This window comes from Aspergillus piperis (assembly GCF_003184755.1).
Source record: "Aspergillus piperis CBS 112811 unplaced genomic scaffold BO85scaffold_23, whole genome shotgun sequence".
Taxonomy (NCBI): Eukaryota; Fungi; Ascomycota; class Eurotiomycetes; order Eurotiales; family Aspergillaceae; genus Aspergillus; species Aspergillus piperis.
In genome coordinates, this window is record NW_020291613.1 from 29,996 (window position 1) to 49,927 (window position 19,932).

Here is a 19,932-nt window from a genome sequence, read left to right on the forward strand (position 1 = left end):
CCACTGATAGATCCCATATCTTGTTGAAGGTATTCATAGGGCTATAGGTCACCACGACGAACTCTCTCGTCCCATTTCCCTCCCCGGGTTGAGTATGGAGACTAGCCCCACGGCAGGGCTGAGGCGGATGTACTCAGCTTTGCCGAATGTGGGACCTACTCGGATTGGAGGCTTGGCATACACTGCCAACATTCCACGGATTTACGGGTGTCCGAGCAAACACTATACTCCACTAGAGTGTGGACTTTCGTGAGCGACGCGGCATGCCGCGAGACGACAGTCAGTTAGGCAACCCGAACTTGCTGGAAATATTCTTTAGCTCTCTTTGAAGATGTTATAGATGGTCGGAGGATGTCCAGCCAATGAGGCTAGATCAATGAGGCTAGATCAAAGCAGGTCGGGAATAGAAGGTGCCCCGAGCAAGTCGCGTCCACCTTCGTTTCCTACAAAAAAGGCTGTAGTATCAGGGAAGTGGCTCGTGGCCGTTTATAGCTAGATCTATCACTCTGATAAATCGATTAAACAAGACAGTAAGAAATATATCGCATTTTCACGCAGGATAGAAATACTTTTGACTCTGTTTAAGGTCAGCCAGTCCCTCTGGCAGCCCAAATAACAAAGACGCGTGAGGTTATCATCTCCTGGTATTTGTTCATATAAGACACCGTCGGACTAATACGTCATTTTTATAAATTTGAAAATCCTTGCAGGGCCTGTCCTTTCTGCTGTTATGAATAATTCTTAGAGAGGGTATGGCCTTAATGTAATACGTTATTGTAAGAAAAAGAAAAGATCGACGCCTTGCCTGTGATATAGTGAGATGAAAGACGATCATATATAGGAGGAGGGATAATAGCTCTGGATTACATCAGTCAATGAACTGTAGAGATAAAGCTCAGAGTATGGTAACCTTCACATGAATTTTATTAATAGGACTGATAGCATATTTTAATATATAGCTACAACAATTTAATCAGTTTTCGATTCCTTGACATACCCAGGGCCCAGCTATCTTATTGATACAGATCCGTATATAGTAAAATTTGACCAGACAAATCACGATCTGACTATATATAGTGTTTATCAATCCCAAAACCAACTGCAATGATCTAGATAACAGCTCAGATAATATTCTGACAGGAGATAGATATTTCTTTACTTTCTAGCTATATTTCTATACCTGCAGAGTGTCTCTAATACTATACACATAATATAATCACATTAGCTATCCCTCCAAATAATCTGATAGTGTGTAATAAATATATTTCTAAAATACTCGGTTATTTCAACATAGCCGCTGTCCAACAGGCATTAATAGTCATACTCTTACCAACAGGAAACATTCTGCTATGGATTATATATACTAATTATATATATGAGATCCTAGACTACTATATTACAATATACAAGTGATCTTATAGTATTAATTTCATTCTAATATAGATAAGATGGATCTCTAGATTTTTGGGACTTCTTCTACGTATGAATTCACCAGTAATTACATAATCATATATAACGTCTTTATATTTCGTTACCCATAATAATTATATTTTATCTGGAAATATGATAGCATCACATCTCCAGTTTCTTTAACAAGCCAATTAATCAAAGGTTTTTCGGGTCAGGTACTCTAATAGCATCAATGATAATAAACAATGAAATGCTATGTCTTTCTAGGTATCGAATTGTGGTGCATAAACCGGAATCTTCCGAGAAAGAACTGGGGCCGCCAGGCAGCTCCGAATGTACAAGCAAAATTCTGTATGATTTTAGCCGGCAAGGAGTTAGCCCATTTTGCGCCACGGGATCTTAGATTCCGCGGGAGGACACAATCGTACACCTCTGAGTGGCGGCTTATTCAATCCCCGCACACGAAAACTGGGGTAAGAAGACTCACAGTTAAGCGAATGCTTGGACTGGGACTCCATTAGCAAAGTCCATGTCTTTCAGCCCTGAATGGCATGGCCAAAGCATATTGCGGGGTCCCCGGATTTCTAGAAAAATTCTGACATGATATAAAATGCATTGACATCCTTGGCTCAATCTGATCAGCATCATACTTGACAGGCAGCTGATACTGACACCATTCACTATGCTTCGTGGAAAGTCGCTCCACCTCGCACAGGTCCTTCTCACGGTAGCTCCCGCATTCATTACCTACGGATACAACCAGGCCGGAGTAGCACCCCTTGCCAGTCTGCAGTCATGGTAACTCACCCCTTGAAGATGTTATTGGAAGATTTGGTTCGGCTGATCAATTCTGTAGGGTAACCACATTTCCAGAGATTGACACGGTTAACACCCATGGTGCCATTAAGGAGAGAAACTCAACGAGGAAAGGTGCAGTCATTGCCTCTTATCAACTGGGAGGCCTTCTTGGGGCGCTTGCGTGTGCGCATATCGGTGACCGCTTCGGCCGGCGAAGAACTGTCTTTATGGCTACTATTCTTACGATCATTGGGGAGCTGCTTCAGGCATCTTCTTATAGCATCATTCAGTTCACCCTGGGTCGAGTCATTCTTGGCATCGGGGTCGGGCAACTGAGCGCCACTGTACCAGTATGGCAGGCTGAATGCAGTTCTGCAAAGCATCGTGGTCAGCATGTGGTAGTAGATGGGATCTGTATGGTCCTAGGCTTCGTGATCACGAACTGGGTTTCCTATGGGTTCGGGAAGACGGCGGGTGAAACCCAGTGGCGTGTCCCATTAGCCTTGGCTCTTGCCTTTCCCCTGATTATCCTCGGGTCGTTATTTATGATTCCGGAATCACCAAGATGGCTAGTTATGGTATCCAAGAGGGACCAAGCAGCTCACAGTTTAGCGGCGTACAGGGGTCTTCCCATCGACGATGACATGGTCCAAAGGGAAATTGCGAGCATTGAGTCATCGCTGGAGCTCACAGAGCAATTCAAGAGCTTCACCCTACGAGAGCTATTTACGGGCGATGATAAAGAACGTCTACTGTACCGGTTCGCCCTTTGTCTTGTCATCCAATTCTTCCAGCAAATGTGCGGAGGAAATTTGATCTCCACCTACATTTCCACCATCTTCGAGGAGAATTTGCACCTTGATAAAGATCTGTCCAGCATACTAGGCGCCAGCGCACTCACATGGAAATTCGTATGCAACTTCATTCCGTTTTTCGCAATCGACCGCTTTGGCAGGCGCAAGGTGTTCATGCTTAGTGGGGCTGGAATGTGCATTTGCATGATAGTATTAACTATTACGACCAAGTTCTCTGACGCCAGTCGGGGCCTCTCAATTGTCTCTGTGGTCTTTATCTGGCTTTTCAACATGTTCTATCCCATTGGATTCTCAGGCGCAAACTTTCTCTATTGTACCGAAGTTGCTCCTATGCGTCTGCGTGTGGCTATGTCGTCCGCATCAACCGCAAACAAGTGGCTGTGGAATTTTATTGTCGTGATGGTTACACCGGTGGCTCTGGATACAATCGGGTGGAGATACTATATTGTATATGCTGTTATCTCTGCCTGTATCCCAGTCACTGTGTATCTCTTCTACCCTGAGACCATGGGCCGCAATCTCGAAGCCTTAAACGAGGTGTTCCACGATGCTCCGTCCGCATGGCATATCGTGGCAATGGCGAGAAAGCTTCCGCAAGGAGATGTGACGGACGTGCATGCGCAGTTCGAGGACGAGAAGTGTACTGTGGAGCAGAAGGAACATGCTTGACTTTCTTGCTATTACTGTCTTTGTTTCTGCTTTTTTTTTCATTTCCATTTCATTTTGGGCTGGAACAATGCATGTTTAGCTGTGTCAATGAAGACCCCTCTGCATTGGCTATCCAGGTAGACTCCTCTCATAGTATGTACAGAAGAATGGAATGCCAGATACAGCACACAGTCTAAGAATATGTCAAGTGCGACTGTACAAATCACATAATTCGAAACTAATGGCAGACATATATAACCGGCCATGGTAAATAACGAATAGGAAAGCAGAGAGGTACAAAATGAAAAGAACGCTATCTCGTACAACCTTGATTACAAGAGTCCTGAGGACCCTTCAAAGTATAGCAATCTGGCATAGTCATTATCCGACTTGGTATTGCGAGTTCGTAGGGACCAGCCTCTTTGCGTCATCTACTTCAGCATATCGTCCCAACAAAACAGGCAATGATGTAGGGCCATGGTGTCGCGAAGGATTAGTCACCAAGCGGGAACGGATTAGTTCGATGCTCGGCCTTATTGCCTTCTGCTGCCTTCATGTCGTGTCCACATGGGGCTGCGGTGGCGTGATCCGTTCCGCGGGAGCCCAAGGAACATACAGTCTTTCAGCTAGGCAGTGGAGTGGGTGGATAGTTATCATGGCTGATGGACGGAACAAGATATGCCGCGGAATAATACCCATGGAAATTACATCAGGAAACAGCTACCTTCTATCTGATCTCGCATTTCCGAAGCCAGTTTTAAATCTAGAAGTACTACTATCACATAAGAGAACTTATATAAACGAGGTGTATAGTATAACGACAAGGTTTTCGCATCTGGGAAAGCAGAATACCACTGTCTAACTCACCCGCCCGGCACAAAGCATTTGAGATTTCATACGAAAGACCGTCCATTTGGACATCCAGCCAATCATGACACAGACATATTCAGTCACCCGGAGTGAACCCATCCCCGTCTTCCCGAAAATAACATACAGGTCGAAAGAATCGGTTCGGAAATCTATTCCGGCGGTATGGATGCGTGCGGGCACATCCAAAGGCCTTTTTCTCCATCGCCATCATCTTCCCGCGTCGACAACGCTTTGGGGACCGATTTTGCTATCCGCGATGGGCTCGAGTACAGGTAGTTCTCGCCAGATTGACGGGGTTGGCGGTGCATCCTCGACAACTTCCAAGGTCGCCATTGTAGAACGGTCGAGTCGTCCCGGTGTCGATGTCGAGTATACATTTGTGCAGGTGGCGCCGGATCAGCCACGGATCGATATGACTGGAAATTGTGGCAATATTGCATCTGGAGTGGGGCCGTTTGCACTGGATGAGGGTCTTGTCAGCGTCCCTGAGCGGGAGAAGGAGGTTTGTTCTCTTTCTGGTTTTCAGTGGGGTGGTGTGAGAACAGCAGAGACTGATTGAGCCACAGATCAATATCAGGATTTACAACACCAACACCGGACAACATATAGTCGAAACAGTCCAGGTCGCAAATGACGGCTCATTCCGAGAGGATGGCGACTATGCGATTCCAGGGGTTGAGGGCACAGCCAGTCCTATTAAAGTTGCATTCCTCAAGCCATGCGGTAGTATGACGGGCCACATGTTTCCGAGCGGGAGACATCAGGAGATGCTAACGGTGCAGTCCCGGGGATTTGGAACACTATCCGTGCGAGTCAGCCTTGTAGATGCCGCGAATCCGTTTGTGTTTGTTGATGCTGCGTCCCTGCCGCGGGAAGCCTCGTCCGCTATCGCGGATGCTGCAGATCCAGCCTTCCTGGCATTGATCGAGGATATCCGGCAACATGGTGCGGTGCGGTTTGGCCTCGCTGAGAATGTGCAGGCTGCGAGCCAAGTCCGCGGAACCCCGAAGATTGCTATTTTGTCTCCCGCAAGTGGTACTGTGGACGGCGTGGACATCGAGGTGAAGGCGTTCAGCATGGGAAAACCCCATCCGAGTCTGCAGCTGACGGGTGCGGTATGTCTCGGCGCGGCGACAATCATACATGGCACCATTGCTTGGGACTTGGCCCATATCAAAGAAGGGAAGGAGATTCCAAAGCATGGGATGTCGCTAGGAGACCACCAGATTGCGGGTGCGGTGCCGGTCGGCATCCGCCATTCAGCTGGGGTCGTCCATGCGGAGACGGTTCTGGGGATAGACAGGAAGGGCGCGATCGACGTGGACCGGGTAGCGGTATATCGGACGGCTCGACGGCTTTTTGAGGGCCGTGTTTTTTATAGACCTTAAAACACAGCGGTTACGAGGTTCGCTGCAAATAGACTATGCCATCCCTGGCCCAATATAGGATGCGGGGACGTTCCGATCGACTGGACCGACACTCACAGCTAGGCAATAAGCAAATACATTTTAGTTGTCCGTGAATGCATTATCCTGCGGAGAACCGTTGAACCCAAATAGCATATCGTCAAATCTGGGATAAGAGTACGCGTCCTCGTACGGCCCTACAACGGGAGCCATAGGAGCCGGAATGTTCGAATGAGATACCGTTGGACCAAAAGAGAGATCCATAGGTTCGCGCATCAGTCCATCTGCAGGCCTGGGTTGTGTTCCGATAAAACTTTGAATGACCATTTCAATGTCCAGCTCGGACGGTTCAATCTCTGGCGGGGAATCGTGGCTGATTGCAGGCGCCGGTCCCAAGGGTCTTTCGGTTGGGATTGTCAAATGGTCTGATCGGCCGTCCATACGATTCGGACTGTCGTCGACTACCGTTGTGCAATCATCTAAGCGAACACCCATGCGGTCCATGAGGTGTAAAATCACGTTGTGGGCTCGCCGCACTGCCCAATTTGTCTCCTGGTTCTTCTTGAATATGTCGAGGCAACTCTGGAGGCTCGTATGGGCCCGACTGACACGCTCTCGTTGGGCTGCGACACGGACGAAGATTGTCGCTGCTACGTATGTGGCGTATGAAATCAAATACGGTGCTCGTCGGATGGAAAAGGTGTTATCGTAGGCCTGCAGCAATTGAATGATGCTGGAAGCGGCAGTGGTGCAGGTGGTAAAGGAGCTCTTGGCCACTGATGGATCGGCAGTGTAAAGATGGCCCTCGGAAACAAACGGTCGGTGAAGCAGGATCACCAAGACATTGTACAGAGCGAGTAACGAGATAACGTGTGGTGGCGGCACTATCCCCACGGGACTGTTGTAGCGCAGGTGATCTGGAAGGCTTTCGTACCAAGTTTTCAACTGCCCATCGAGTCTGTTAAGGGTAGCGATGAGATCGTGGGGCGACCGATTGGAACTCCTTTCCGAATAGACCTTGTTCAGAATCTCATTCAGAACTAGCGACAATTTACACAGCCACGTGAATGTCGACACGCTATATGCCGGGGATCCAGGGTATGACTGCACATCAGAATACGCAAAGGGTTGCCAGGGCTCTAGCTCCTCATAACGGTCCAGGAAGGACAAAAGGACTTTGGTATCAAAACTTTGGAGACTAGCGGGTCGCCCCTGGTATAGGGACTGAATCTTGTCCACCACAAAGGCACCCCAGAATACACGTCGTCGGATTTCGAGGTCTTCTGGCGAAAGACGGCGCATGTTGGGGAGCATCGTGGCATCCACGTGCATGCCGAGGTCAATGATCATTCGAAATGCCGTACCAGAATAGAGCCATGCGGCGCTACGTTCATCCCCCAGTGCGAAGAGAGAGCTCGTCATGACTAGCAGTGCCTGGATGGTGGTGATCTCACTCCGGTCCAAGGCACTCCCGAGCAGCTCCTTCACCCTCATGCGAAAGGTCCACCCAGCCGTGCGAGCATCATCCGGGTCTCTCCGCACCTCGGGACGATTACTGAACTTGGCCGCCCCGAAGTATATCGCATTCAGGAGCAGCTTGGAAAAGTAAGGCCCGTTGGTGGCCATATCACGCATAAAGCTCGGGCGATGCGTTATCAGGAAGGAGTGGTGCTGACGATTCCAATGCAGGGACAGCAGGTGCATCCCCAATTCGGGATCTACGCCATCAAAGTCCAACTTACCTTGTTGGAAGTTTAACGTTTCTAGCTGCCCTTTGACACGAGAGTATTAAAGCCTGTCTGCGAGCAATTTCTGTAATGGGAAAGGGCATCTCTACTACTCACTTTGATACGCGGCCTCTCCCATCAACTGTTGCTGAATAGGCTCCACCGGACCGGGGCGATTGGCCAGTTGGGCTGAGCCATGGCGGCCGACGGGGGCACCGTCAAAAAGGGTACTAGTGAGGCCATGGTAGCTGGAGTCTCCGTTGGCGGAGATAAAGATGCCGGATACAACAGACTGCGGATGATCCATCTTGGTGGACTCCGACTGTTGGTGGAGATCTGCATCAGGGGTTGCCTGTTCTCCATGGGCCGGCGCGGCACTTCCGTCGCCAAGTCGCTGCCGAAGTTGCTCATTTTCGATCACCAAGTGAGCGATCCAGGCTTTGGATGGCCTAGGCAGGTCAGGTAATCAGCATCTTCTGCAGACGGATTTAATTCTGCGCACCTGGGCCTTGCAGGGCTAGTCATGTACACGCATTCCTTGCCATAAGCTTGACAATTGGAGCACGTTGGCTTTTCGTCGCAGCGCAACTATAGCAGCCGTGAGCGGTAGGGCACGGTCGGAGGGGGTGAATAAGTGGATCTCAACTCACCTTCCTCCGGCGACAGAAGCTGCATGCCTTGGCTGCTCTCCGAGAACGGGACGGAGCCATTCTTTCCATGGCTTGACAAGGTCTCCGTGGATAGCACGAGACATGGACTTGGGAAAAGAAGATGGAAGATGGCAGATGGAAAGATATACGTTACCCGGGTTTTTGCACGGAAGGACGGGTTCCGCGGCAATTCATCCTCCGTCGGCAAAACCCGCGATTATTGTGGAGATTTGGTATCACGGTTTACCAAGTAGCTAGTAGTTATAAGTTGGTGCAAGCGATTGGACCACTCAGCAGCTAACCATTATCGCTCTATTACTGGTACTTGGATTATCATGGCTGTTCCTGCCTCAACGAAATCGCAAAAGGTCGGCTTATCTCTCTCTCTCCAGCGACCGGGAAGGACATTGATCAATTAAACTAGTTCGCAGCAATACACTCCACAGTGGGTCTCTCTGGTTGCCGGCGGAGTGGCTGGGGGGGTGGAAGCTGCATGCACCGTCAGTAACTACTACATCCTTCCGGCTTGCAGCGCGTATTAGATGCAGGACTGAGAAGATGATGAATAGTACCCGTTCGAATACGCGAAGACCCGTGTGCAACTCTTGAGGACCAGCAAATCGACCCCCTCCAACCCATTTCATCTCATATATACCGTTGCGCAACGGGAAGGCATCGGTGCTTTATATACCGGATGTTCTACACTGATCATTGTGCGTTCTGATCTAATCCTCTTTCGCTAAGGATCAAGATTTAATCGTTCGCAGGGAACGACGGCCAAGGCCGCTGTGCGATTTGTTTCATACGACACCATTAAGAACTCCCTGTCCGATGAGCGTGGGTCGCTCTCCCCAGCACGGGGCATTCTGGCCGGTGTTGTCGCAGGGGCCACAGAAAGCGTCCTGGCCGTAACGCCTACGGAAAGAATCAAAACAGCACTGTTGGTCTCCTGCTTTCCACGCAAACCCCCAAAGCCCTTTTCACTGATGGACGAAGGATCGATGATGCGAAAAACGCCAGGCAGTTCCGATCGAGTCTTCACGCCACGCAATTCTTAGTTCGAACCCACGGTTTGCGCGAGCTCTACCGGGGTCTTGTGTCCACCACGCTAAAACAGTCGGCAACGTCGGCCGTGAGAATGGGCACGTACAATATCCTCAAAGAGATCGTCAAGGCACACGATATTGCGCCGACTGTTCTCACTACCTTTTGCATGGGAGCCGTCGCGGGAGTCGTCACGGTGTACGCGACGCAGCCTTTTGACACGATCAAGACGCGGGCGCAAGGGGTCCAGGGGGCAGGGCTTGTCGAAGCCGTCCGGAACATACAGAGTGACTATGGAATTCGGGGTTTCTGGAAGGGCAGTTCAATGCGGCTGGGCAGGTTGCTCCTAAGTGGCGGGATTGTCTTTTCGGTGTATGAGAAAATGACATATCTGCTGCATCCGAGTGTTCGGATCGACTGAATGTTTAGCTCTCTCGGTTCGTTCACATATTTTTAACTGCATGTGGAGCATCAGGAGAACAGATGGAAATAATGTTCTTTATTGGGTTTGATTCTACTAAAAAAACTGGTAATAACTAAAAAAGTGAAGAATAACGGAATAATTGCGATAATTTGTAAGGTTTTAATGAGTGTAGTTTCTAAAATCCCCATGTAAACTATGTCTATTCAGTGGGTTACTACCTGATCCGATCAACAGGATCACAGGAATATATCTTTCAAGAGCCTTACTTCTCGCATGGTTGAACGTCTTGTCCATTGACCACACGCCTTCTGAATATATATTACCGCCCAATATACATCATATTTTGCTAGTTTTAGCTTCTCACAAGGCGTTACGAAAGTTTATTGCCTTCCAAGAACGATCACTTCAACCCTACGATTTATTCATATGTGATCACAATCCTCCCATCCTCCCTATGTTCGACATTGGCGCGCAGCGCGCCATCGGTATTCAAAAACCGAAGCATGCCCGCAGTCTGGATCGCGTCGGTATAATCCACTATCTCACCTTCCTCGGCGTCATATGCACAAACCCAAAGTTGGATTACGGGCGCCATGACAGCAAATTGAACTGAATTGGTATCGGTGGGAGCCGGATACTACTACTAGGTTAGCTGCTTTTTACCGTAGGACAGGGCAACGGAGGAACATACATAAGCAAAAGGCCTCTTGCCCACAGTTCCATCGGGTAACCTGTTGCCCTTGGCCATTCCATACACAATGTATTTCCCATCCGATGGGGAAAGGTCACCACCGAAATCAAACCGGACCATGTCCATTGGTGCAGTCTTCTCTTTCACCGTCATGACTGGGTCGCCTGTTTCGTTTTTTGTGAGGCCAAAAGTACCTGTAATACTCTCATTCAGTCTCTAGTCACCCCGCCTGTTCCTTCCAGCTTTTGACAACTCTTATAAAGCGATGATAATGGGGTATACATACTCGCAGGCGTCGTGGGAGTCGCGGGATCAGCCTCATTCACATCTATCGATGTTACCTTCACGCCAAACCCGGGTTTCTCAGCGGTAGTCCCAACCCCTTTGCTAGTATTAGTCCGGTGTATCTAATGGGAAGTGTAAGGGTGGGTAGAGTATGTCACGCACATCCGTATAGTTGATACGTGGTTGATGTCTCCCACGGCTCTTTGTTGTCGGTGTCAAGTTCCTTTGCGTGCCAGACAAGACATCCCCCTTCATGCTTCTTATTTTCGCTTCCGAGGGTCATCATGGGTGGAGCGGGAATAATGACATATTTCTGTTTGCGGCCGGAGTGGTTCACGACGCTGATGGTATGGTCAGGCATGTTTCCAGGCAAGTGACTGAGATGATGTACAAGGCAGGGCTACTTTAGGAGTGAGGGTCAACAGGTAGTAGTCGATGGGGCTACTTATATCCCTCTGATGTGGTATCTTTTTTGTTCCTTTAAGGGCAAGGTGTGGTAGTCATGATTCATTAGACGCCGTGAACGGTAGTTGCATTTATAAGGAAGGTAGCATTGGGTTTTTCCCAAAGGTGGAGCTCCTGTCATCATTACATTTACATTGTTTCTTCTGTCATTCTGGTGGATTCTATGTTTTTTTGCTGTGAATGTGGCTCTGTCAGTTATGAGGAAGACTGCATGACGAGGTAGCAATAGACTGTCTACACTTTTATGTTGTCTATGTTTCGGCTGTTCGTCATCCGAGGAAATTCGGGCGCTAACACCGAAGTAGCATCTTCCTATGAGTTGCCCTATCACCCAAATGTGTTAGGTTGAATTTAACACACTTGTACACCCCAAAACCGGACGGAACCTGTTAAACCGAGCCTTTTATTCTGAAGTATATCGTCAACATCATCAGGGCCGTCTTTGGTTTACCTACTTCCACAGATTGGTGCCTTATTAATGCCTTCTCAAGCCGAGGCCCCAGCATCCGAGCTGTGCCAACGAGAATAATAACCTTCCCCTGGTCGGCTACTGTGAAGGCCCTCGGGCATTGTTAGAAATGCTAATCTGTCCTTATTGTCATTAACAAATAAAGTAGACTTTCGAGATAGTGGGTCAAGACGGCTGTCCAAGGTTGCCGACATTTCGCAAGCCACAGCCGTTCTGTCAACCGAGCCTTGAGAGCATTGCCGCAGATCTCATTACCAGACCAACTAATTTTTTGGCTGCGCAGGTCCTGGTTTCTGTCGGGAGGGAAAGGAACAGCCAAAGTCCTAAATGACAGTTAGTCAGTCCGGCTTACAAGCAGTGGAATACTAACAATATTGCCGAACCGGGGATTCAAGCCAAGAAAATGATACCCATGTCCAATAACGCCCGAATATCAGTGAACCATAGTAAGAGAAAACCCATTTTGTATTTGTTGCTTGATCTGGCCAGCAACTTACATGAAGCGTGCGTGCACTTTCGTCTCATTCCCTTATAAGAGCAGGATCCTACTTGTAAAGCTAAGATCTCTGGTGAGCCGGCTTAACGTAATTCTCTCTGATATTATTCCGGACTTGATACGACAATGGTTTGATACCATATAGATGATAAGCATTGATGGTAAATTTTTTAATCTTCATCTCAAATGGGGAGCGTGATACTAGCTATTCTGTGACACTAACTGAACACAATAAGCTGGAAGGCTCCGGGCTTAATTTCCGGGCTGACTCAGGATGAGGGGTTCCAAATGCTGCCATGCTGGAGTCATGTGACCTCGGCTAACTCAATTTGTAATGGACTAGTATTACATTCCAACCTCTCATAATATTTATTGATGGGAGGAGATGCCTCAGTTGAACCTTATTGGGCCATTAAGAAGGAGGGGGCGGGGAATGTGACCGTGGATTACATTAGTCGAGACAGTATCAGGGATTGACTGACACAATCCGATGACAGTGTCCACTGGTCAAACGACCTTCTCATTTATAATCTACAAGGTAAAATATAGGAAATAGTGAGCCGAGTGTAATGCGTGACTAGAAAGTGTCGGAATAACTGAAGTTGGGTCACTGTTTACTGTTGAGCTGATCGGCAACAACAGCAACGAGGTGAACAGCACTGGTAACATTCTTCTTCAGCTTTACCCACATTCTATTCCATCTTTGTTTAGCATATTTCGGTAGTTCGCACAAACCCTCTTCCATCATGATCGCCATAGGAAATATAAATCCATGATGTTCTTGTAGTACTTCACTTACCACTGATGTCATCAGCATTTCTAACCGAGTAATACAGTATGGTTTTGGTAGCACTTATCACAGGAGGAAGTAAGTTACCATCCCCATATGCCCATGATCATGGCCGACCCTGAATAACCATTCATAGCCAGTGGCATCGGCCTCGATGTCGCTCAACAACTCGACCTCACCGGCCTCTGGAAAGTTCACATCATTGGTAGCAACTTGGAACGCGGCAAAGCGGCCGCTGCGTCGCTTAAAAATACCACATTTCACCAGGCTGATGTGACAAAGTACGAGCAGCAGGGCAATACGTTTCAGAAGATCTTCAACGAGGAGAAGAGATTAGACTTTGTCTTTGCGAATGCCGGCGTCGCCGAAGACACGGTCTTTTTCTCCAAGCATGAAACAGGAATCCCGCCACGGCCTGATATTGCTGGACTAACGGATATTAACTTGACCGGCGCCATCTATACAAGTTACCTCGCCATGCACTATTTTCGCCGATCGCCGGAGGTAACGATGGGGAAGAGAAACCTGATTATCACGTCGAGCATCGGTGGGTTATACCCATGCATGCATACGCCGGTATATTCAGCGACAAAACGTAAGTACACGATGCCGCCATGGCGGATCAAAGCTAAGAATTCTAGATGCATTGGTTGGGTTTACACGCTCGATCGGTAAACAATTGTGGAACGAAGGTGTGAAAGTGAACGCGATTTGCCCAGGAGTAGTCATCACACCTTTGATTACACCAGAGCTGAAGGCTTACTTCTCGGAGAAGGTCCTGATCACTACGAGTGATGTGACCAACGTGATCTTTAAGCTGATCTCGCAAGATGACGTAAGAGATTCAAAGGGGACGTTTGTCTCGCGCGATCAGCTTCATTCGCAAGCAATCCTAGTGTCCGGGGAGAAGTACTACTGTGTCGACATACCAGAATATTTTGATGAGGTGACGCAACTAACTCATCAGCATATGATGGGTTGAAGATGCCGGGCGTTACTCTTCGTTTATATAGTTGGCAGGCGTCCCGGGGGTCTTACTTCTCGACGATTGAAGTAATAATGACCTTGGAAAGCCGAGTTGAGATGGTTTGCACCTCATCATCAGTCTCAGGTCATGCTTTGACAATATACATTTTGATAGAAATTGGACCCACCAACAAGCGCTGATCGATCCTGCACATATTTCACTGTACCCACCAGTCCATCGTGTTTCCAAATTGCGTAATCAGTCTTCGGTCGGAACGTATTTTACATGATGGGCGATAGTAGTGGAAAATCAGTCACTATATGGGCCGGGGAAGGATTAGCTTTGACTCGACCATCCCTCTTCCTTGATTCCCCGCCTCTTAAGATGAGATGTAGGTCGCTATTGATTCGAATGGCTGACCTCAGTTCGCTCGCTTACACTCAAAATCTCTCTACCTGGGTGACGTACGACCTTTTACATAAAGCATACAACGTGATGACCGATGTGAGGGTTACTACTGCTCTTGGACCCATATAAATAATAATGTCTGCACACATATATCGTTCCCGATAAGATTAAGTTAATAAGAATAAAGGGAAAAAAAAAGGGGGGGGGGGGGGGTTACTCGTTCTATGTGGACGTAAATGACTGCGTGCCGGTAAAGCTTTATTAGTGTGTTCGTGAGGATTGCAGCAAGAAAGGATCCAGAGTCTAGTGGGCCTCATCGGAGCATAGTCCCAGGACTGACCAGCTCTGTAAAGGTGACCAAGAGAAGCCCGATATTCTCTTTCTGAGCCAAGGGATCCCATTGCCTACTTGGCGATCGCTATAGAACTTCACCAGTGACTGCTCCCATGGGATTAGTGTGAACGAATTGAGCACTGGGATGAAGTAGCATCTCCGAAGCGTCCAGACATAGCTCCAATATTGAAGTCACTATCTTGTATGCATTACACGATGCCTTGATTTGACAGGCCAATTATCGTCTAATATATTTAACTTAGACAATAATTCGCTACACGAAGTATATTTTCGTAGTAGTTTTTCGCAATATCGCGTCTGTGAGAGCATTACAGGCTCATATGATATACTATACTCCACCACACTGTTATAAACATGTGGTCTCTATGTAGCCACGTTGCTACTACGTATGGTAGCTTCCAGCGGGTAGACTGAGTTCTCAACAGTTACGCCGTCATAGACCCGGTCAAATCGCTCCTTCAACTCAGAGGGCTTCTTCCACTCATATTCTGGATCACGCAGCCAGAGTCGCAGGAGGTGCCGCCTGTCGAGAAAGGATAATCAGCTCTTCTTCTCTTTTAAGCATCTCGACGCCAGGATACTTACTGTTTCTCGTTGGAGTCGGTGAAGGCACCCCTAGCGTGTAAGATGCTCAAATTATTGGCAAACTGAATGTCGCCCTTGCGAAAATCCAAAGAAATGGAGTGAGCCTCAGCAGTGAAATGGATCGCGTCAAGCGCTTCTGCCTGGGCCTCAGTGAGTGGCGGTATATGGGCTGATCGCTTGCAGTCCATGTACCCTGTCAGATTTCGCCGCGAATACTGAATCATCAATCGCTCTGGGTCTTTCCCGGTGGCAGACTGGTAATAGAGAAGCGGCCGTAGCTTGTATACATCGCCTGTTGGCGCGAAGCTAAATGCAGACATGTCTTATCAGTCTCTTGCACCGGAACCTATGCCATTCTGCAGCGGTGGACTCACTCATCGAACGGCCAAGGCTCAGACAGCGTCTTGATCAGGTCTGGTCGTGTAGCTGCTAGGACATTGTACACATGGCAGGTACTGGCAAGGTAACTCTCACCACCCCAAGCACCCTCATTCAGACAGAATAGGGCGATGACATCACCAGCATCCGTGTGGAACACTTGCTTGTCAGCCGTCACCACCGGACCAGGGATGTCCTTGGAGTTGCATGATTGACTCAGATCCTTGACATGAGCTATCATAACATCGGCTGGCCTTCCTTGCCACTTACTATCCTGGCGACCTCGGATAGGGGCGACGTGTGATGAAAGACCAGTGTAAATTATCACGTTCTCTTCACGTGTGTACTTGTCGACTGGCAGACCCCGGATGACTTTGAAGCCATGGCCTTCGTGAACCTGCTTCGAGATATCGCGCAATGTAGTATGCAACTTTGGCAGTGGGAAGGTGTTCGGACAGATTTCGCCCATCGGCTTTGATAAGGCTGATAGAAACTAGGATGAGTCGGAGCCGATGGTCCAGGAAGCATGGGAAATAATCACATACACTGGAAGTATCGGAGAGCCCCATCTATCTCAGAGATATCCCCAGTGCTGAGTTGATAGTTCCAATCATACCTATCAGCAATGGTTCTTGCATCCCACACTAGGTCACCTGACAGCTGTGTAGGGAAACCCTCAGGAAGATGCATGGCCAGCTCTTCGGTTTCTTGTCTGCGCTTACTACGCGCCAGATATTTGTCATGGTCAGGCATGTAGTCAATATCAGCCTGCTGGGAAATCGTAGATGCAACCATGATGGGCGAAATATGACCAGGTGTTCAAGGCACGCAGGAGTGCAGGAATCCGATGTAGATAGAGACGTGACAGGTGTTGCATCTAAGGACACTGAGTTTTATATTACTCAGGGAGATGTATGGCGTGATAGTACATTGTGAAGCTGGGCTACCTCATTTGCGATCATGTAGGGCTATCTAAGAGAACTGTCCAATGGTTGGACTTGGAATGTAGTTCTCTGTAAGAAATGACAACTGCGGCATGTCGGGGTCAGTATCGGGGTGTCGGCGTCACTGTCGGCGTTCCAAGATCTTTGCGCCGGCGTATAGAGGACCCGCTCATCTGATGAGTTGACGCCATGAATATTGGTAGTAGACTATCAGTCCAGTTTGAACCCCATCAATTACCACCGTCTCGTATGAGTTGCCATAGAGTAAGAAAGGTTGATAATGATGTTGGCACTGTGATGCTAGTCCTTAGTTAATTAGTCATGTTCCCGTCGGGTCTTAAATTGTCGACTCCCTGCCCATAACCGAGACCTATTGCAATTGGCCGTTGGGCTTGAACAATCTAGTATCAGAGCGCAATAATGTCGTAATTATGGAGAAAGATTATGTGATTACTTTATACCGATGATGTTAAGTAGGCCTTCTATCCCACAGCTCCGTTGAATGCTCGCGAGACACTAATTTCGGAGTCGGAGTAAAAATCGGAGTCTCACAAGTCACAACCGCTTCCGCCGGAGAGAAAAAACATCGCACAGCGGGCGGTGTGGCATTTGGTGCAGAGATTTGCAGTCACCGATGCCTCAGGATGCCGACTCCGACATCATCAAATCGACTCACAGCGAAATCTGGCAAGCTCCCTGCCTGTGATCCATGCCGAGCGATAAAGCTGCGGTGCGACCATGACAAACCGGTTTGCTCACGGTGCAGGGAGCGTGGCCGAAGTGCAGATTGTACCTATCGTTCACGACCTTTCAAAAGACCATCTGCTCGGGCTGCAAACTGGCGAAGGCAAGAGAATGATCCGTCTCGTAATTCCGGAGTCACGGCCGATGAAACTGTCAACCCTCCAGCAGCTTTCCAATACCCCAACCCAGGCTATTTAGGCTCGTCGAGTCATACAACATTCTTCGATCAATTGCAAATCCAGAAGACCGCAGAATTAGGCCCCACGACTGACATCAACTCTCACCCAAATCCGGCCGATGACTATATCTTCGATGACACCTGTATCGCCAAAGGTGCCGAGCTCATTCTCGAACTGCACCGAGACTCATTGATTCCGCAGTTTACTCAACTTTTCAGAAGATGGATAGCTACGGGGACCAATCTTGCTTTAGCTGGCCCATTGACTACGCCCTGCGCATCTACAACTTCTCACCTAATCTCAAACTTTGATGGAACACATGCATCGGCCACGACTATTTCCAAGCGCCTCTTCTACAATTCCCGCTGCCCTCTCCGTCCCAACCATGACACAACATTGGACCAATACTGTGCTAATTTTTGTGGGCCTCATGCGCGATGGGAGACTTTGGGTTTATTTTGTACCGCTGTCTGTCGAGCCTCTATTGACTTGACTTATGCAGAACCAATGTATGGCTCGGAGCAACAGCGTCGTAAAATTCAGAAGTTGACCCTCTCGTACTCGGATCAATTCTTGGATCTATGTTTACCCCTGGACTGTATGAATGACCTTCAACTTTTTCTAACCTACGAAAACTTCATATCTCATTCCCAGGTTGATGGCGATCAAAGTATGTAATTCCTATTCCCCACCCCCAAAAGACAAAGAATAAACGAAGTCTCAGCTACACATATGTTATTAAATACTTATTTGATATGATTCCAGGCTACTTGTCCTGGAGGAAATTGGGGGATGTCGCAGCGGCTCTATTTGCCCTTGGTTACCACCAACAGCAAACAGAATCCTTTCGTGCAGCTCCTGCATTCCTACGAGATCTGCGTCAGGCCGCCTTCTGTCGAGCATACTCTGCCGACAAAAATGTTTCCATTTTTCTTGGCCGCCCACCTCGAATCCTACGTAGGTTCTGTCATTTTTACCTACCGGGTGATCATGATGCGAATTCACACGAGGCATCCCGCAGCCCAGCAGTTTGGCTTCATACTCAAAAGCTGGACTTTGCTACTGATTCGAGATGGGCTGGTCTCTGTGCCATTCTGAAGGATGATATATTGGACCTGTTCACCGAGGACAATTATGATGAAAGGGCCCGAAGAGCATGGTAGGTTGAGTGTTCCGTGTTAATAACCCTTAGTGTGGTACTAACCCCAATAAGGCTGATAGAGGCGGATATCCAGGCCCAATGGCTTGCGGTTCCTCGAAGCTGCCGGCTGGAATGTGGCCTTAAAGCCTGTGATCGACGACCAGTAGAACGAGACTTCATGGTTAATATGAAGTTGAACTACCTACATGTCCAATTCCTTCTAAGACTTGCATTAGTCCGCCCTATGTCTACGGAGCCCGACTCGGAGTTGCTCGAGATTTCCTTGAAGATGCTGGGCCTTGTTGTAGAAACCATTCTACTCAAAGACCAGATAGTGAACTCTGGTACATCGCTCGTATGGAAGGTGGGTTACGTTTGCATCAAAACTTGCAATGTCCTGTCTAATGAGAACGATTTCGAAGGTCGCATACTACGGCTTGTCCGCTGCGGGAATGATATGCCTAACTCTTGTCAAGCGCTCATTTGCCATCCAGAGCTTTACAACAAGCTTTTCGAAGATATTCCAAGAACTAAGCATCCTTGCCGCAGAAATCGAACGCGGAACTTTAGTATATATAGACTCACCCAACTATGCCTTGCTAGCTCGCGCGACCCAAACCATAAAGGCTATCCTGGATCGGATGATGACGCCTTCCTTGGACAATACGATGGTCGCTTCAGATAACCGAATTGAACATCCGACTGCCTCCGAGCAAAGGGAAACTCTAGATGACGGATCCTGGTGGTTATGGGACAATACCAACCTCCAAGAATTTGAGCTCAGTTTCTGGCACAATCTTGCTGGCCACCCGTCGCTAAACCAATAAAACACACTTCCATACTGATAGTACTTTGATTATGATCAGCTATGCATTGGTTTCGCGTCAGCTCGTAGGGCTTAGTTATGGTGAGCTGTATTCACCAACAAAATGACGTGGATGTCACACATGGTAGAATTTTAATGAAGAGTACGACATCGGTTCCTTGTCTGCAGATTGCATTGGCAGATTCTACTGCCACTAAATGGTTAACTAGGGGCCTTGATACTAGTTTACTGGCCTTTGTCTATTGCACAGGTACCACAGCTCGCTGCTGTGCATTAATTTACACATTAGGGTATCCTGGCATGTATAACTTGATCATTGTGGGAAGCGGAGGTTTACTATTCGATCTGAAGATAGCCCTCAGTCTTCCGATACCTTGTTGTAATATATGAGGTTATAACTATTCTATCTATTTGATCA

General features: G+C 48.1%; 8 protein-coding genes across 8 annotated transcripts; 5 read left to right on the forward strand and 3 right to left on the reverse strand.

Annotated features, from left to right (window-relative positions):
• Positions 1–2,092: 2,092 nt before the first annotated feature.
• On the forward strand, positions 2,093–3,692 carry BO85DRAFT_381225 (sugar porter family MFS transporter; the record flags this gene model as incomplete). Its single annotated transcript, XM_025656407.1, has 2 exons — positions 2,093–2,208; positions 2,267–3,692. The coding sequence occupies 2 exons, from the start codon at positions 2,093–2,095 to the stop codon at positions 3,690–3,692; spliced, it is 1,542 nt and encodes a 513-aa protein (XP_025511364.1).
• Positions 3,693–4,523: 831 nt separating this feature from the next.
• Positions 4,524–5,929, forward strand: BO85DRAFT_471788 (DUF453-domain-containing protein; the record flags this gene model as incomplete). The annotated part of the gene is made up of 2 exons (XM_025662505.1): positions 4,524–5,043; positions 5,108–5,929. The coding sequence occupies exons 1-2, from the start codon at positions 4,603–4,605 to the stop codon at positions 5,927–5,929; spliced, it is 1,263 nt and encodes a 420-aa protein (XP_025511365.1). The 5' UTR covers positions 4,524–4,602.
• Positions 5,930–6,049: 120 nt separating this feature from the next.
• Positions 6,050–8,428, reverse strand: BO85DRAFT_429116 (fungal specific transcription factor domain-containing protein; the record flags this gene model as incomplete). The annotated part of the gene is made up of 3 exons (XM_025658236.1): positions 6,050–7,719; positions 7,792–8,123; positions 8,325–8,428. 3 exons carry the CDS (start codon positions 8,426–8,428, stop codon positions 6,050–6,052), a joined length of 2,106 nt encoding a protein of 701 aa, XP_025511366.1.
• A 231-nt stretch (positions 8,429–8,659) lies between these two features.
• On the forward strand, positions 8,660–9,789 carry BO85DRAFT_471790 (mitochondrial carrier; the record flags this gene model as incomplete). Its single annotated transcript, XM_025662506.1, has 5 exons — positions 8,660–8,692; positions 8,756–8,824; positions 8,894–9,037; positions 9,092–9,264; positions 9,321–9,789. 5 exons carry the CDS (start codon positions 8,660–8,662, stop codon positions 9,787–9,789), a joined length of 888 nt encoding a protein of 295 aa, XP_025511367.1.
• Positions 9,790–10,210: 421 nt separating this feature from the next.
• BO85DRAFT_504082 (uncharacterized protein) lies at positions 10,211–11,169 on the reverse strand (the record flags this gene model as incomplete). Its single annotated transcript, XM_025664280.1, has 4 exons — positions 10,931–11,169; positions 10,770–10,865; positions 10,484–10,677; positions 10,211–10,429 (listed from the first exon to the last, which is right to left on the reverse strand). The coding sequence occupies exons 1-4, from the start codon at positions 11,127–11,129 to the stop codon at positions 10,211–10,213; spliced, it is 708 nt and encodes a 235-aa protein (XP_025511368.1). The 5' UTR covers positions 11,130–11,169.
• Positions 11,170–13,035: 1,866 nt separating this feature from the next.
• BO85DRAFT_381460 (SDR family oxidoreductase) lies at positions 13,036–13,970 on the forward strand (the record flags this gene model as incomplete). The annotated part of the gene is made up of 3 exons (XM_025656419.1): positions 13,036–13,066; positions 13,125–13,583; positions 13,630–13,970. The coding sequence occupies 3 exons, from the start codon at positions 13,036–13,038 to the stop codon at positions 13,968–13,970; spliced, it is 831 nt and encodes a 276-aa protein (XP_025511369.1).
• A 1,110-nt stretch (positions 13,971–15,080) lies between these two features.
• Positions 15,081–16,475, reverse strand: BO85DRAFT_381471 (TauD/TfdA family dioxygenase; the record flags this gene model as incomplete). Its single annotated transcript, XM_025656420.1, has 4 exons — positions 15,081–15,240; positions 15,303–15,608; positions 15,677–16,163; positions 16,226–16,475. The coding sequence occupies 4 exons, from the start codon at positions 16,473–16,475 to the stop codon at positions 15,081–15,083; spliced, it is 1,203 nt and encodes a 400-aa protein (XP_025511370.1).
• Positions 16,476–17,268: 793 nt separating this feature from the next.
• Positions 17,269–19,515, forward strand: BO85DRAFT_442159 (Zn(II)2Cys6 transcription factor; the record flags this gene model as incomplete). The annotated part of the gene is made up of 4 exons (XM_025658827.1): positions 17,269–18,217; positions 18,313–18,706; positions 18,761–19,052; positions 19,111–19,515. 4 exons carry the CDS (start codon positions 17,269–17,271, stop codon positions 19,513–19,515), a joined length of 2,040 nt encoding a protein of 679 aa, XP_025511371.1.
• Positions 19,516–19,932: the final 417 nt, after the last annotated feature.